The following is a 17,470-nucleotide window of genomic DNA, read 5'->3' as shown; positions in this document are numbered from 1 at the left end:
AGGAGAAATGCGATGTTTCTATTCTGGGATAACAGGTGTCGGGGCCTGGGTCTGTTTCAAGTTCGTTTGTTTTTTCTCCCACTTTTAGAGAAATTCTTTAATTTCACGGATCCTCTGTGTCTCTGTTGGTCAGAGTACTGCGAATGCCTTCCTCATAGGGATTTGGTGACAAACGTGAGAGGTTGTATGTTGTATTGGTTACCTATCGCTGCGTAACAAATTACCCCCCAACATGTAGCTGCTTGGAACAACATTTATTTTTTTTAAATATATTTTATTGATTTTTTACAGAGAGGAAGGGAGAGGGATAGAGAGTTAGAAACATCGATGAGAGAGAAACATCGATCAGCCGCCTCCTGCACATCTCCCACTGGGGATGTGCCCGCAACCCAGGTACATGCCCTTGACCGGAATCGAACCTGGGACCCTTCAGTCTGCAGGCCGACGCTCTATCCACTGAGCCACACCGGTTACCGCGGAACAACATCTATTATCTCACACAGCTCCTCGGAGCTAGGAGTCATGGCGGGCTCAGCCGGGTGGGTCTGGCTCAGAGCCTCTCACAAGCTGCAAAGTGCTGGCCACAGCTGCCATCTCTGGAGACACCGGTGGGATGGAGGACGCGTGTCCCAGCTCACCCACGTGGCTGGCGGCAGGAGACTTCAGTTCCTCTCTACAGGGACCTAACCATACGGCTTCCCCCAAAGACTGTGATCAGAGACACCCACAGAGAGAGACAGGAGCTGCAGCCTTTTATACCCTAAGCTCAGTGGTGACGCACCATCCTGACTGCTGCGTTCCACTGGCCACACGAACCGGCTGCTGGTACCACGTGGGCGGGCGCTACCCACGGGAGAAAATGACAGAGGCAGGGAAATTCAAAGCCATCTTGGAGGCTGGGGGCCACCTCGGGATAAAATAGACACAGGCCGTGCCCTTCAGGGGCTTCCATTCTAGAAGCCCATAGTAGGTGTTCAAAAAATGTTCTCCCTGGGCAGTAAGGTCTTAGGTATTTCTCATAGCAATATTTTTATGACCTATCCCAGCGGTTCTCAACCTGTGGGTCGCGACCCCTTTGGCGGTCGAATGACCCTTTCACGGGGTCGCCTAAGACCATCCTGCATCTCAGATATTTACATGACGATTCATCACAGGAGCCACATGACAGTGATGAAGTAGCCACGCAAATAATGTTATGGTTGGGTCCCAACATGAGGAACTGTATTTAAAGGGCCAGAAGGTTGAGAACCACTGACCTATATCCCCCTCAGGCAAAGGAAACAAAGAAAGAAAAGCAAAGAAATGGGACTACATCTAACTAAAACCTTTTGCACAGCTAAGAAACCATCAACAGAATGAAGAGACAACCTGCTGAGTGGAAGAAGATATTTGCCAATGACCCGTTCAGTAAGGGGTTAATATGCAACATTTAAAGAGAACTCATACAGCTCAGCCACCAACAGCAAACACTCCACTTAAAAGGACCCGAATAGACATGCAAAGGACCAACAGACATATGAAAAGATGCTCAATTAGCCCTACCTGGTTTGGCTCAGCGGATAGAGCGTCGGTCTGCGGACTGAAGGGTCCCGGGTTCGATTCCGGTCAGGGGCATGTGCCTTGGTTGCGGGCATATCCCCAGTAGGAGATGTGCAGGAGGCAGCTGATCGATGTTTCTCTCTCATCAATGTTTCCAACTCTCTATCCCTCTCCCTTCCTCTCTGTGAAAAATCAATAAAATATATTTTTTTAAAAAAGTGGTGGGACATATATACATTGAAATCCTACTAGGCCATAAAAAAGAATGGAAGTGTACCGTCTGTGACAACATGGATGAACCAAAAAGGTATTATGCTCAATGAAATAAGTCAGCCAGAGAAAGAGAAATCCTATATAATAAAAGGCTAATATGTAAATTGTCCCCTCAACTCAGAGTTCTGCCAGGAGTTCGACCAGGGGGTGGGCCGGTCAGCCAACAACCCATGGCCCCGCCCCCCCGGCCAGCCCCTCCCCCCCATCACCCACCTTCCCCAGCGGGAGTGGGGCTGGCTGAACCCCACCTGTGCATGAATTCGTGCACCGGGCCTCTAGTACCATATAATTTCACATACATGTGGAATCTAAAGAACAAAATAAACAAAATGGAAACAGACTTATACAGAGAACAGACTGATGGTTGCCAGAGGGGAGGAGGAGGGTTGGGGGTGAAAGCGGTGAAGAGATTAAGAAGTGCGAATTGGCAGTTACACTGTAGTCCTGGGGTGCAGAGTACAGCACAGGGGATACAGTCAGTAATACTGTAATCACTGTTTGGTGCCAGGGGGTGTTGGAAATATCGGGGGTGAGGACGTTTGTAAAGTATATGGTTGTCTAACTCCTATGCTATTGCACCTGAAACGACTACGCAATAATGTTGACTGTAAGCTGTAAGCTGAAAAATAACACTTTACAACAAAAAAAAATCTCACTGTTTAAAAAATATATGTTCCCTCCCCAGTGAAACAAACAAACAAAAAATCTTCATAAAAGAAGACGCTGCTGCCCTGGCTGGTGTGGCTCAGTGGGTAGAGCGTCGGCCTGCGGACTGAAGGGTCCCGGGTTCGATTCCGGTCAAGGGCACAGGCTCGGGTGGCGGGCTCGATCCCCAGTGGGGGGTGTGCAGGAGGCAGCCGATCCAGGATTCTCTCTCATCATGGATGTTTCTCTCTCTCTCTCCCCCTCTCCCTTCCTCTCTGAAATCAATAAAAAAAAATACTTAAAAAGAAGAAGAAGAAGAGGACGCTGCTAATCAGAGATACAGACGCAATCCAAGGAATTCCCCCTTGGGAAGGTAGGGAAACCCCCCCTGACCTGACCATTACAAGTTGGAGCATTCTTTGCAATGTTTGGTTCAGAGGCTGAGAACTGGCATGAAGGATCTAGCTACAGCAACTGGCTGTGAGGAAAGTGTGCTAAGCCAATTGGCGGTGTCTGCGGCCAGGCAAAGGTGGTGGTTTATTTCCCCAAAATCACTCGTTCAGGCCTTGGCTGCAGGGGCGGGCACACTCACCCACACGGCTCTGAGGTCCCGGGCCCTTTCCTCTTCGTGAAGCCACTGAGGTGGGGCCTCTGTCTGTTTGCCGATGCCTCACCCATCGATTCTGACGATGCTTCATGTCACGTACGGGCAACACCTAAGGTGCCCTTGAGCCTGACGCCTTCTGGCACGCACTCGGACCGTCTCCTGGCGTGCCCCGCTCAGCGACAGCTCACGCTCCCGACACTGCACTTGTGTTAAACTATCCATGTTCCGGCTCTTGGAGGAGGCCTGTGCGTCCCACTGGCCTTCGTCACGCGGCAGTGAAGCTGGAGGCTGACACATAAACCCTGACGTCTTATCCTGAGCTTCATAAAACACGCCCGTCTTCGCAAACGGACAGACACGGACACCAGGACTTGCACGGAGCCCGGTGCCCCGGAGGCTCCGAAGGCAGCTGATGGCTGGCCTTCCCTCCGACGCCCTGACCAGCCTCAGCAGGCACTGAGGACTGAGTGATCCGGGAGCTCTTGGCTGAGAGGGGGCTGATACCACCTCTGGCCTCAGATTTAATGGACACGTGTCCCTATAGGCTGCTCCTGCAACAGAAAGGGTGGGGGTGGTGTCGCCTTACTCAGTGGGTTTCAGGTGGATGTCCAGGAGGGAGTCCCTAAGAACGAAACTGTCGCCCGGCCGGCGTGGCTCAGTGGTTAATCATCGACCTAGGAACCAGGAGGTCACGGTTCATTCCCGGTCAGGGCACAGGCCCGGGTTGCGGGCTCCATCCCCAGTGGGGGGCGTGCAGGAGGCAGCCGGCCCATGATTCTCTCTCATGGATGTTTCTCTCTCTCTCCCTCTCCCTCCCTTCCTCTCTGAAATCAATAAAAATATTTTTTATTTTTATTTTAAAAAGAATGATATTGTCACTTGGTCCCCAGGCATCTCCACACGTAACCACACACACCGTGAAACAGCGGTGAGGGTGCTGGGGCCACACAGACACTCCAGACCCGGCCCCCCCCCCCCCCCCCGGTCCCCACATTTCCGGCTCATTCCTGCTTCCAGGGGCCTGCTGCTTGGTGCTTCCTTCTCATTTCCAAGACTCCACCCCAGCGGTTCCCAATCTTCAGACCAGGAGGAAGTTCTCAGCATTCTGCAGCCAAATGAGAAAAATCAGGATGATGTCATGAGCTTTGTCACTGAGCCTAATGGGAAGGACTCGCTATTCTGAAACTGGGTTTTTTGTTGTTTTCTTTTCTTTTTTTATTGATTTCAGAGAGGAAGGGAGAGAGAGATAGAAACATCAACGATGAGAGAGAGTCATGGATCGGCTGCCTCCTGCACGCCCCCCACTGAGGACCGAGCCTGCAACCCAGGCCTGTGCCCTTGGCCGGAATCGAACCCGGGACCCTTTAGTCTGCAGGCCAACGCTCTATCCACTGAGCCAAACCAGCCAGGGCGGAAGTTGGTTTTCTTTATGTTTTTGGTGTGTGTTTTTTCCATGTCTCCGTGGCATCATGGCGTCGTGGTGGTCCCCTGGGATGGCCCTGTTGCTTTTCTCTTGGTTCTTGAATTCCAAAAGTCTGAGAATCACTCTCACATGAAACACCTCACTCTGGAGGCCTCCTCTGGGTATGCAGGGCTCACTCTGCCTTTCATTAAAACAAATATATCAGCCCTGACCGGTGTGGCTCAGTGGGTAGAGCGTCGGCCTGCGGACTGAAGGGTCCCGGCTTCGATTCCGGCCAAGGGCATGTACCTGGGTTGCGGGCACATCCCCAGTAGCGGGCGTGCAGGAGGCAGCTGATCGATGTTTCTCTCTCATCGATGTTTCTAACTATCCCTCTCCTCTCCTCTCTGTAAAAATCAATAAAATGTGTTTTTTTTTAAATGAAATAAAAAATATCAGTTTGTTTTCCCTGTAAAGTCAGAGTATAGTCACAACAATTGGTAAATTAAGAAAACTTGCAAAGAAGAAAATAGAAAACTGCTCTAATCCCACTTCTCAGAGAAAATAAACTTAGAGAGATGGCCTTTTCTTCCATTTTTTTTAAATTTATCATTTAAGTTTTTAACAAAAATGGAGTTATTTTGGATAGGCTGTCTGATTAAATGGAACCCTGTCTAGTTCATGGGGAAATCTTCTCTGTGCTTGATTGTCTGAGCCTCACCCGTTGCCTTCTGTGGGGCCTGAGCTTGCCTGGGTCTGAGCCAAGGGTGTCATGTTCAGCCAGTACTGGATGCGTCAACCAGCCTTTAAAAAAATATGTGTTTATTGGTTTCAGAGAGGAAGGGAGAGGAGAGAGAGAAACATCCATGATGAGAGAGAATCATGGATTGGCTGCCTCCTGCACGCGCTCCACTAGGGACCGAGCCCATAACCGAGGCATGTGCCCTGACCGGGAATCCAGCCGTGACCTCCTGGTTCATAGATCGAGGCTCAACCACTGAGCCACGCCGGCTGGTCAAGCCTGCCAGCCTTTATTTATTTTTTAAAATATATTTTATTGATTTTTTACAGAGAGGAAGGAAGAGGGATAGGGAGTTAGAAACATCGATAAGAGAGAAACACCGATCAGCTGCCTCCTGCACACCCCTCACTGGGGATGTGCCCACAACCAATGTACATGCCCTTGACCGGAATCGAACCCGGGACCCTTGAGTCCGCGGGCCAACACTCTACCCACTGAGCCAAACCAGTTAGGGCTTTTTTAAAAAATATTTTTTTAATTGATTTTAGAGAGGAAGGGAAAGAGATAGATAGAAACATCAATGATGAGAGAGAATCATGGATCGGCTGCCTCCTGCACACCCCCTACTGGGGATCGAGCCCACCACCCAGGCATGTGCCCTTGGCTGGAATTGAACCTGGGACCCTTCAGTCCGCAGGCCGACGCTCTATCCACTGAGCCACACCGGCCAGGGCAAGCCTGCCCGCCTTTAATGTCTTCTCTCCCTCTCTGTTTGCATGGTGGGCACCAGGACTCAACGAAGTGAGATCCCTGCTCCGACAGCACGAGGAGCGTTACTATTTTGTTCTGAAGGTCTTTACGAGCGTAAGGCCTGTCCAAAGTGGCTATAAATAATTTACATTGCCCATAACTCAAGCTGATCAAAATAGCCCTCATCACGGTGATGCGGCAAAATCCGGTACAAGCTGCTTTTCTGCTGCCTCCAAACCAATTACACATTCTGAGCAGATGAAAACCCGGCCGGATTCCCTCCCGAGTCGGATTAAGGCCCCTCTGCCGTGAGTCACGCTGACCACAACCTGTGCACGATTAGACATCGGATAATCCCGCCGGGCAAGCGCTGACAACCCAGGTCCTGTTGTCTCCCTCATTACCTATTTTCGGAATCTGCCGTTAGCGATCGCCTCCAGACGATGGTTCTTTTGGGAAATTGTTGCCTGATGGGCTTTCGCTAGAGCCAGGCACTGGAGTGATTTATGACCCCACTTTGTGAAGAAAAAACACACACGTTGAGCTTCGTATGAATGTGTGTTAGGAAGAATGAAGCACGTCCTTCTAAACCTTTCGGAGATTCTGACCATAACTTTACGAAGAGACACCTCCCATTTGAGGATCTAGGATGAGAAAGGAAAGCATCTATGATCGATAACGGGGCTGTAACCGGCCCCAAAGTCTGCACAACCTAAACCCACAACAGTCCACACACTTGTGCAGATGGGGGAGCTGCCAGACTGCTCAAGCGCCACTCCCAGACCAGGCCAGCTGGCCGGCCTCCGCCTTCTGGAAAGACAGGAAAAATGAAAGTTTCCCAGAAGCTACCAGGCACAGCTCCTTCCCATGGCCCCTCCTCTGCCAAGATCCAGGCTTGGTGGGTGATCCTGGCAGCTCCCTCCAGCGTGGGATTTAAAAAGAAACAAAGGTATGTGTGTGTGTGTATATATATATATATATATATATATATATATATATATATATATATAATTAGTGGCCTGGTGCACAAAATTCGTGTCAGGGGATGGGGTGTCCCTCAGCCCAGCCTACACCCTCTCCAATCTGGGATCCCTCCCACAATCCGGCACCGCTGGCTCCTAACTGCTCACCTGCCTGCCTGCCCGCCTGATTGTCCCTAACCACTCTGCCTGCGGGCCTGATCGCCCCCAACTTTCCCCCCTTCTAGCCTGCTCACCCCCAACTGCCCCCCCTGCAGACCTGATCGCCCCTAACCACCTCTGCCTCGGGCCCTGCCACCATGGCTTTATCAAGAAGGACATCTGGAAGGTCTCCCGGCCCAATTAGCATATTACCCTTTTATTAGTATAGATTTCAGAGAGGAAGGGAGACGGAGAGAGAGAGACAGAAACATCAGTGATGAGGGAGAATCATTGATAGGCTAACTCCTCCACGCCCCTCACTGGGAATCGAGCCCGCAACCTGGGCAGGTGCCCTGACCAGGAATTGAACTGTGACCTCCTGGTTGACACTCAACCACTGAGCCACGCCGGCCGGGAAAAGGCTCCCATATCTTAAAAGGGGGGTTCATTTTGTCACCCTTGTATAACGACCCTATTGATCTCCCACGTACAGAAGTGCTGCAGACGGTGGGTTTCTTAATGGAATGGTTTGGCACGTGTCTACTATAAAGAAAGTGAGAAGCAAATGAGTAAGGCCGTTCCCCTCTGGAGAGACTCGGGCAGCACATGTTCATTTCATCGCAGCCTCATGGACTAGTGGGTGTGAGTCTCAACCCCACCCCTTAGGAGCTGGATTCACTTGCGAAGGTGATTGGCTCATTTCTGGGATGCTCAGGGGCAGGGCCAGCTTTATGGGCAGGCAGCCTGTGCTTTAAACGAGACCATCTGTGCCCGGCTGGTGTGGCTCAGGGGTTGAGCATCGACCTATGAACCAGGAGGCCACGGTTCGAGTCCTGGCCAGGGCACATGCCCGGGTTGCAGGCTCGATCCCGTGTGGGGCATGTAGGAGGCAGCTGGTTGATGTTTCTTTCTCATCATTGATGTTTCTCTCTCTCTCCCTCTCCCTTCCTCTCTGAAATCAATAAACATATATTTGAAAAAATAAATTACACTGTCCGTAATGGCCTAGCCCAGAGCCCGGCCTGAAGCAAGTGGTCAGTGCACATGTGGCCCCGGAAGGAGGGAGAGGGGCCCAGCAGTGCACTGGGACCCATTTGCTCAAAGATGTGGGGCGGGGGGGGAGGCAGGCAAGAGTGTCATGGAGAGAGCAGGGGCTTGGCTATCAGGAGGCCTGGAGGCTGACCCTGATGTGCCAACTTTCTTCCTCTTCCCAGGCCTCAGCTGCGTCTCTGAAACATGGTACCTCCCCGCCCCTCCCCAAACACACACCCACGTCAAAGCCGCTGGCAGGTGACGGTGTGAAGCCCAGACCCTTCATGGCCTGTTCAACACGACATCTCACTGCCTCTGGAGGAAAGTGGAGGCCTGGGGCGGGAGGTGGGAGGAGGCTGGAGGCAGGAGCCAGAGCGGGAAGAGCCCTGGTCTGGGCGGGAGACCCGGCCTCCAGTGACATTGCTGTCTGGCGCTTCCATGCTGGGACAGGTCACTGGGCCCCTTGCCTCTCTGACACTGGGGGTGAGGATCAATGCAGCTGCTTCCTTTGGGGGTGGGGGGGAGGGCTTGTGCCCCTGGAGGGATCCCTGTGCCTCCCGGGAGCAAGGGGGTGCGAGGGCTCCATAAGCAGCTCTGCAGGCAGAGAGCTTGGGTCAAACCCACTAGCTGTGCAACCTCTGACAATCTCCTTAACTGCAAGCCTCAGTTGCCCCATCTGTGAAATAGGGACAATTTTTAAAAATTGTTTTCATAGAGGAAGGGAGAGGGAGAGGGAGAGGGAGAGGGAGAGGGAGAGAGAGAGAAACATCAATGAGGAGAGAGAATCCTGGATCGGCTGCCTCCTGCACGCCCCCTACTAGGGATGGAGCCTGTAACCCGGGCATGTGCCCTGACCGGGAATCGAACCCTGACCTCCTGGTTCATAGGTTGAGGCTCAGCCACCGAAATAGCGGTAATTCTAATAAGAGTAGCTCCTTCCTAGGATTGTTGCGGGTAAGGACAACCATGTGTGTCCAGCGTGTCCGACGTTAGGCTGCTGATGCTCAGTGAGGCCCCCGTTCCTCCCACACACGCGATTCTGGGAGAAACAGGAGACAAAACATCTGGGTGCAGGGGAAGGTCTCCTGGGTGGGGAACGACTGGAAGGTGCGCCTGTGTGTGCCTGCGCAGTGGGAGCCCACGGGAGCTTCCTGGGCGCCAGCACCGCGCCCCCGGCACCGCGGACTGGGCCCCGCGCACCCCACACAGAGGCTTCCAACACGGAGACACAGCCACGATGAGATCCATCAGAGTTAACACGGATCGCGCGCTTCCTGGGCGCCAGGGATTGTCCTAAGCCTCCACCGGAGGCTGATTTAATCCTCACAGCCGTAGGGGTAGCTATTCATCTTCCACCCATTTTACAGATGGGGAGACTGAGGGACAGAAAAGCAACATTAGATGCCTGCGGTCACCGTCGTCCGCGCAGCCAACGCACAGACGCCCGCCCCTGGCTCAACCCCTCTGTTTGTTTTACAGACAAATCCATTCAGACGCCGCGTTCTCCCCACCCCGACCTGCAGCGACACAGTCGGGAGAGCGCCAGGGGCCAGAGGCGCCAGGAGCGGCCTGTTGGCACCGCGGGGACGCGCTGCGGAGAAATGGACCCGCGAGGACACAGACGCGTCCCGAGGCGAGGGCGGTGGTCAGAAGCCTGGAGCGACCACTGGCCTCCCACACCGACCCCCCACCCCCCGGCGTGAGGCCCCGACACAGCGCAGGCGGGTGGGCGCTCGGGGCGCAGAGGTGCTGTGCGCAGAGGCCTGGCCGGCTCCCGCCGCGCTTTCCCCCGCGTCCTCGGCTGCAGCCATTCCGGGCGCGCAGCCCAGAGCCTGAGGCCAAGCAGCCCGGGTTCCAGCAGGAGGGCCGGGGCCCGGGGGCCTGCGGAGACCTGGGCGGGTCCGGGATCCGGCGGAGACCGCGCCCAGCCCCGCGCGCACCGACTCCTCTGCACCCCGCGCACCCCGCTCACGGGCCAGCCGCGGCCGCCTCCACGCCACGGGCCGGTCTGTCTCCGCACCCTTTCCACCCAAACCCACGGCGATTTCTCTGAAAGAGATAAACGCCCAGACCAGCCGCCGCACAGTCGGCCCATTTCCCAGCCGCGATCGTGTCTTGATTATTTGCTTTCAAGTTGGGCTGTGAAATGAAACGTTAAGAGTTTATAAAAATCGTTAATTCTGGAGGCGGGAAACTCCTCCGACCCAGCCTGGTTTCCAGGCTGAGCGGGGTACCGAGGGGAGTGCGGGGCGAAGGATGGGGGGTGGGGGGGGGTAGGGTGGGGATCGGAGTTAAAATACACCCCCTCCGCCCACATGTGCGAGTCCAGGCTCAAGCCCGGATTCCCGAGCTCCTCGTGGATTCTGCGCCGCCGCGCTCCCCACCCGGGGCTCCGACTCCGAGAAGTTTTCTGGGCGCAGGGCGGGGCGTCTGAGAACAGTTTACCCGAACCGAACCGGGGTCCCCGGCCTCTCCCTCCAGCCGGGACCCCGAGAACAAAGGCGCAGGGAGGAGAGGGGTGGCCGCTGGATGGTGATGGTCCGGTCCAAACAGACCCTCCCTCCCCAGCTCTGATCCCCAAAGAATGAATTTTAAATTTTAATTTACGAACGGGAGCCTTTAAAAGCATTTCAATACCCTCCACTCCCGGGTCGGTATCCACCTCCGAACTCGGGCAGAGCCGTGGGGGCCGCGGGACACGGGCGCGCGGGGACCGGGGGTCGGTCCAGCCCAGACGCCAGGTCGCAGCCCGGGGGCTCCCGGCCCATTTCGGGGAGGGGGCTGCGCCCCATTGTTCACTCCGGCCAATCAGGGTGGCCCCTCTCCCTGCAGCCAATCCCGCGTCGCCCCTGCCTCCCACCCACCCGGCGCGCCCGCCCACCGGCTGCGGGTCCCCATCGCCTCCTCCCCGCACCCGGGTCCCGGGGAGGCTGGTGACGCCGCAGGTCCCGCCCCGCCCGGCCCGGCGACGGCGTGCTGACGTCATGCTGCGTGCGGGCCGGTGTGGTCGGTCCTGCGAGTCCGCGGGGCCCGAGTTAGTTCGCCAAGAGCCGGCGGGGCGCGCGACCCTGGTCCTCCGCCCGGCGCGCACGGGGCGCCCGCCGCCGCCGCCGCCGCCCGGATGGTGGACCTCCTGCTGCGGTGTCCGGCCCCGGGTGCGATGGGGGATCCGGCCAAGAGTGAGTGTCCCCGGGGCGCGGGCGTGGGCGGTGCGCGCTGTCCCTGCGGCAGGAGGATGCGCTGCCGGCCGGCGGGTTCCACAAGTGGCTCGTGCTTGACAGGACCCGGGGCGACCGAGAGCAAAACGCACGCCTCCCCCCCACCCCCCCGCAGCGCGACCTCCCGCTGGGATCCGGCAGCTTTAATTCATCGTCAGGAGCCCTTCCTCCCGCTCGCGGGCCGGCCTCGGGCTGCGGGACCGGCTGGGTCCCTTCGGGGGGACTCGGGGCTGTGGGCTCCGGTGCGCTCGCTGGTCGCGGGGACTGGCGGGTGCGGACTGTTCCTCTGGCCTCCGCACGGCGTCCTTGAGGGCGCGGGGAGCCGGGCTGAAGCCGGTGCGCGGCGGGGCTGCCGTGGGAGGGGCCGCTCCCGCTCCTGGGGACGCGGTGGGTCCGCAGAGCCCAAGGGCCCAGTGACTGTCTCCGCACCCACGACCTCCACAGCTTGTGGCTGCAACGCACATCGATAAAACGACGGTCCGAATGGATACCTTTTTTTTTTTTTTAAATTTGGGGTGAGGGGCGGAGGCAAAACGCCTTTACAAATTCCGTTTTTGTTTTTGAGTTTCCAATCGCCCGGAACCCGTAGGAAGTCCGCTTCCTTGCCCGAGAGCCCGCGGGCCGGGCGGGCCGGGCGGGCGCCCCGGGTCGCGGCGGATCTGCATGCAGCCGGGCCTGACTGCTGTCCTCCCCGCAGAGAAGCCAGGCACCGCCACGTGCGTGGGCTGCGGGAGCCAGATCCACGACCCGTTCATCCTGCGCGTGTCCCCCGACCTGGAGTGGCACGCCGCCTGCCTCAAGTGCGCCGAGTGCAGCCAGTACCTGGACGAGACGTGCACGTGCTTCGTGAGAGACGGGAAGACCTACTGCAAGCGCGACTACGCCAGGTGAGGCCCCGGCGACCCCTCCCGGCGGGCGCGGGCCGCGGCCCCGCTCTGACCGCCCGCCCCGTGCCCGCCCGCAGGCTCTTCGGCGTCAAGTGCGCCCAGTGCCGCGTGGGATTCAGCAGCAGCGACCTGGTGATGCGCGCGCGGGACAGCGTCTACCACATCGAGTGCTTCCGCTGCTCCGTGTGCAGCCGCCAGCTGCTGCCGGGCGACGAGTTCTCGCTGCGGGAACACGAGCTGCTGTGCCGGGCCGACCACGGGCTCCTGCTGGAGCGCGCGGGGGCCGGCAGCCCGCGGAGCCCCGGCCCGCTCCCCGCGCGGGGCCTGCATCTGCCAGGTGAGCGCATCCGCGCGCGAGGCCGTGCGCAGGGCTGGCGGCTGGGCCGGAAAGTGGTCACTCGTGTGTTTCTGTGTCTGCGGGCCGGTGTGTGTGCGCGTGCGGGGAAACCGTCTGTCTGCGGGTCTCCGGGAGCCAGGCCGGTGTGCGTGCGGGGAAACCGTCTGTCTGCGGGTCTCCGGGAGCCAGGCCGGTGTGTGTGCGCGTGCGGGGAAACCGTCTGTCTGCGGGTCTCCGGGAGCCAGGCCGGTGTGTGTGCGGGGAAACCGTCTGTCTGCGGGTCTCCGGGAGCCAGGCCGGTGTGGTGCGTGCGTGCGGGGCGGACTGCGGAGAATTGTGTCCCCCGTGACCAGGGCACAGGGACGCGGCTACAGGAGCTGGAACAGGGGTGACAGCTGCCGCGGGTGGAGGAGGAGCGCGGGCCTGGCTCAGGCGGCTCCGAGGCCCAACCGCCCAGGAAGAGGGGTGTCCGTGTCGTGTTTTGAGGCCCAGTTTGAGAACAATTTAGCCAAATGCTCACCGGCGGTGGGGAGGGACGGGGCACGCTCCCGCGGGGACGCTGTGGGTCCTGCGGAGCTGAGAGCGCGGTCAGGGTCCGTGTGCCGGGCGGGGGGCCGCAGACCCGAGCGCCATTCCTGACCCGGCGGTGCCGTGAGGCCTGGCAATGCCCCCTAGCACCACCCCCGCCTCTGGCCCTCCGCTTCTTCCCCTATAGAACGAGCAAACCCGGCTGGGCCGGCTGTTTGTAAATATTTATCCAGAACCCCTGGCGGGTGGCGGGGTTACACCGAATCAGTGCGCAGGAATTCGGGGCGTGCGGACCCCGTGGCGACGCGCGAGTGAGGCAGGATGAAGCCGGTTCCGGGAACCGCGCGCTCGGATCTCCCTTTTGTTTGTCGCGGAGCCGCGGGAATCGGGGCCTGTTTTCCCGGGTGGAGAGAAGGCGAGGCCGGGCGAGGGCCAGGCTGGCAGCCGCTGGGCCGGGAACCCTGGCGCCGTGAGAGAGGAGCAGTGCCCAGGCCGGTGTGCACAGTCTGGGCCGGGTGACCCCCCTGAAAGAGAGGGTAGGGCTGGAGGGGCCCGAGGCGCGGAAGGTGAGCCCCCAGATTCAAGCAGCTAGGCGCTGGGGGTCCTCCCGCTCCAGAGGCCGTGGGCGCCTCCTTCCTCTGCCTCCGAAACATGGGCTTTTCCCGGAGGCGATTTCGTCTCCTGTTCAGGTCTCGAGGGCCTCCTGGGTCCAGTAAGTGCAGGAGGCGCGGTTGGGGACAGCCCCTCCCGCACTCGGGCAGGTCGCTGCGCGCGGAGGGACGGGGGTTCGAGAAGGGGCGACCGTGCGCACCGCCCTCCGAGTGGGGCGAAGAGAGAGAAAGGGGAGGTGAACGGCACAACGAAATCAACGAATAAAAGAGAAACGAAGTCCGGGGGTTGGGCCCGACGGGGCGGGGGCGGGCGGCGGCGGCAGGGCGCACCGGGGACGCGTCCCTCGCTCATCGCGGCCTTTGCCCCCCGCGCGCCGGGTGCGAGCAGAGCCCGGGTCCGGCCGGCAGCCCGCGCTGCGCCCGCACGCGCACAAGCCCGCGGAGAAGACGACCCGCGTGCGGACGGTGCTCAACGAGAAGCAGCTGCACACGCTGCGGACCTGCTACGCCGCCAACCCGCGGCCCGACGCGCTCATGAAGGAGCAGCTGGTGGAGATGACGGGCCTGAGCCCGCGGGTCATCCGCGTCTGGTTCCAGAACAAGCGCTGCAAGGACAAGAAGAAGTCGCTGCTCATGAAGCAGCTGCAGCAGCAGCAGCTCGGCGACAAGACGGTGAGGCCGGGCCCGGCGGCGGGAGCGCCGGGCGAGCGAGCGGAGCGGCGAGCGGCCCGCGCCCTGCGCCCTCCTCCTGGGGAGACTGGGGAGTGGGCCTGTGCCTGTGCTTGGGCCTTCAGAGTAAGGCTTTCCTGGGGTTCTGGGCTCCCTAATTATTGCATCTGAGCTGGGGTCTCCGTACCCCAAAGGCAGATCTGAGTTGGGGTTCCTGGAGCCCAAGTCTGGCCGGTCGTGTCCTGCGTTCCTGGCGAGGAAGGGGACTCAGGCGTGGGGTTCCCTGGCCCCGGGGCTCCCAGCCCCGAGGCCGGGCCGTGGCGGCGGGTTTGTGGGGTTGAGGCCCCTGGGTGGTCTCTCTGGGGAAGGAGGGCTCACCCGGGTGCGGTCACGTCAGACCGCCAATCGCGCGCCAGCGCCCCGGGCCCGGTCTCCAAGGTGGAGGGAAACGCGCGTGAGCGAGACCTGACTCGCGCGCCCCGCTCACCCTCTGCTTGTCCCCAAGAGCCTGCAGGGACTGACCGGGACGCCGCTGGTGGCGGGCAGCCCCATCCGCCACGAGAGCGCCTTGCAGGGCAGCGCGGTGGAGGTGCAGACCTACCAGCCACCGTGGAAAACGCTCAGCGAGTTCGCGCTGCAGAGTGACCTGGACCAGCCCGCCTTCCAGCAGCTGGTGAGGCCTCTGAGGCGGGGATTTGGCCGTTTAGCCAGGGAGGGGGACCAGCGTGGGGGGGGGGGTGGTTTTGGGGGGAGGGGTAATTCGCTCTAAGCCGGGTCTCGCTGGATTAAGGCGCGCATAGCAGAGGGATTAGCCAGCGCCTGGGGGACCCGGCCGAGCGTCTGCAGGGTTCGCTCCCCGCCAGGGGCGCGTCCCCAGGGGGCATCCGACTCAGAACCCCGACCAGACGCGCCTTCACGCTCCTCCCTGCGGCCTGCAGGTCTCCTTCTCCGAGTCCGGCTCCCTGGGCAACTCCTCCGGCAGCGACGTGACCTCCCTGTCCTCGCAGCTCCCCGACACGCCCAACAGCATGGTGCCGAGCCCCGTGGAGACGTGAGGGCCCGGCCGCGGACCGGACCGCGCATGCTCCCTGCATGACTCGCCAGCGCTCAGCTCAGCCCAGCGCCCCCGCCGCCGTCACTGTCATTATTGTTATTTAAAGAGAAGCTTCGGAGAGAGGCGACCGGAGGGCCGCGAGCCCAGGGCGCACCGGCTTCCCGGGCCGGAGAGCCCCGCTCCGAGGACCTGCGTGTTCTCGGAACCAGACTTGGGGGTTGCCCAGCGTCAGCCCTGCCCTGTCCTCTCCCCGCGGCTGCGGGGGGACCCGAGGGGCTCCGACGGGGAGAGGCCGGAAGAGGCCGCGAGCAGACCTCGGCCCCCCAAAGCGCATGGCCGCGGGGAAAACAGAATCGGGACTTACCTTGAACGCGTTTAAATTATCCGTCGACGGAGGACAGAGCGTGTGAGCCTTTGCCTAACAGAACGTAAGTTATTGTTATTTATTGTAAGAACCGTCCGTTCGTAGTGGGACGACTATTTTCATCTTAATAAAAAAAAAATAACCGGACTCGAGCTGCTCCCGTGTCCGGGCGCCGCGGGGTCGGGGCCTCGCGCCTCGTGCGGGAGGGGCGGCCCCGTGTGCGCGGGGAGCCGCGGCTCGGGCGGCCGCCGTGGGGCGGACTCGGGCCTGGGGTCCCCGTCGCCCCTCGTGGGCCGGCGCCCCGGGCGCTCCCGCCGGCCTGGGCCCCCGGGGCCGGGCGCTGCGGGTCCCGCCGGTGATTAGTTCCCGTCTAGACGGAGGCCGGGCGCTCGGCGGCCCCTTATCTGCGCCGGCATCACCTGCAAGCGATACAGCGCGGGAGCCGCGGCCGGCGAGCCCCCCAGAACCAGTCTGGCGTGTCTTCGGTTTATTTTCTTTCCAGGCCCGAATGCCGGGGCGGGGACGGCCCGGGTCAGTCGGTGTGACATTTCAAACCCGGCCCCTTGTTGTCCTGAAAATGGGCTTGAGGTCGCAGGAAATCAGGAGAGATACCGAATCTCCCGCAGCCCCGGGCGAGCGCGCAGAGCCGGGCTCAGGTTTTCCCCTCGGAAAGGTTAACCCTTTGCAGCCTCGCGGGGGACGCGGGCCGCCGGCCCAGTCGCTGCCGTGGAGGAACCTCCGGGTGTCCGTTCCCCTGTCCCTCGAGGAAAATGACCACAAACCCTTCTTGCCCGGGTGGGTTTGCAGGACGGCAGCGCCCCTGCGCGGGGGACGGCCGCCCTCTCGGCTCCCGCAGAGTCCGGCGGGGAGAACTGGGGGGATTGTGGCCGCGGGGCAGGAGTGGGTGCTTCTGCTAAGGGCGTGGGCTGCTGGAGGGCCAGGGCCGCCGTGGGTTCCAGCCGGGCTGAGGGCAGGACTCCCCCGCACCGTCCTCCCCGCCCCCCCTCCCCCCCAGGAAGCTGGGGGGCTGGCCGGCAGTTACTGAAAGCGGAGGAGGTGTGGACATGCAGCCACATTTCTGCTGCCTCCTGAGCGCCAAGGCGGTGCCAGCACAGAAAGGAAAGGATTTAGGAAGTGGCGCTGCGAACTCACAGATGAGGGGAGCGACCAGGGTAAGGGGACCAGCTCTCCCTCCCCAGCGCCCAGAGTGTCCACAATCAGGTTATTCTCTGAGGCTTCGCTCCCTCAACTTGGGCCGTTCCCCCCCAAACTGAAATACAGGCATTTCCTTTACCTTGCGGCTGGCCATTGAAGACGTGGCTAAACTTCCAACTTAATCTCTAGAAAGCTTTTGATTTATCCAGAATACTGGGTTTTGTCATTTTTTAAAAAGGAAATAGGTTTTTGAATAAAGAATTTCATCAATGGCTGTGAATTAGCTCCGAATTTTTGCTTTTGACAAACTGCAGTTATTTTAATGCTACAAGTGGAAACATCTAGTTCAGTCAATTCTTCCCTTGTCATCCATAATCAAACAATCTAATTCCTGCTTTTGATATTTATGTGAGCCTGTTTCTTCTGAGAGTTGGGAAGTGAAGGAAGTGGTTACTGTATCAGGTTGCTGGCATCTGCCTGTTACTGTATAAAAAAACAGCAGCCCCTCTGCAGGCACATCGTTTCCCAGGTGGGTT

At 59.4% G+C, this 17,470-nt stretch overlaps 1 protein-coding gene across 1 annotated transcript; it reads left to right on the top strand.

Annotated features, from left to right (window-relative positions):
- Nucleotides 1-11,232: 11,232 nt before the first annotated feature.
- On the top strand, nt 11,233-15,416 carry ISL2 (ISL LIM homeobox 2; the record flags this gene model as incomplete). The annotated part of the gene is made up of 6 exons (XM_081114882.1): nt 11,233-11,290; nt 12,027-12,216; nt 12,294-12,553; nt 14,081-14,364; nt 14,867-15,034; nt 15,300-15,416. 6 exons carry the CDS (start codon nt 11,233-11,235, stop codon nt 15,414-15,416), a joined length of 1,077 nt encoding a protein of 358 aa, XP_080971008.1.
- Nucleotides 15,417-17,470: the final 2,054 nt, after the last annotated feature.

Source organism: Myotis nattereri, assembly GCF_964212035.1.
Source record: "Myotis nattereri genome assembly, chromosome: 21".
Taxonomy (NCBI): domain Eukaryota; kingdom Metazoa; phylum Chordata; class Mammalia; order Chiroptera; family Vespertilionidae; genus Myotis; species Myotis nattereri.
The sequence above is the reverse complement of the archived record's forward strand: the minus strand, read 5'-3'. Positions and strand labels throughout refer to the sequence as shown.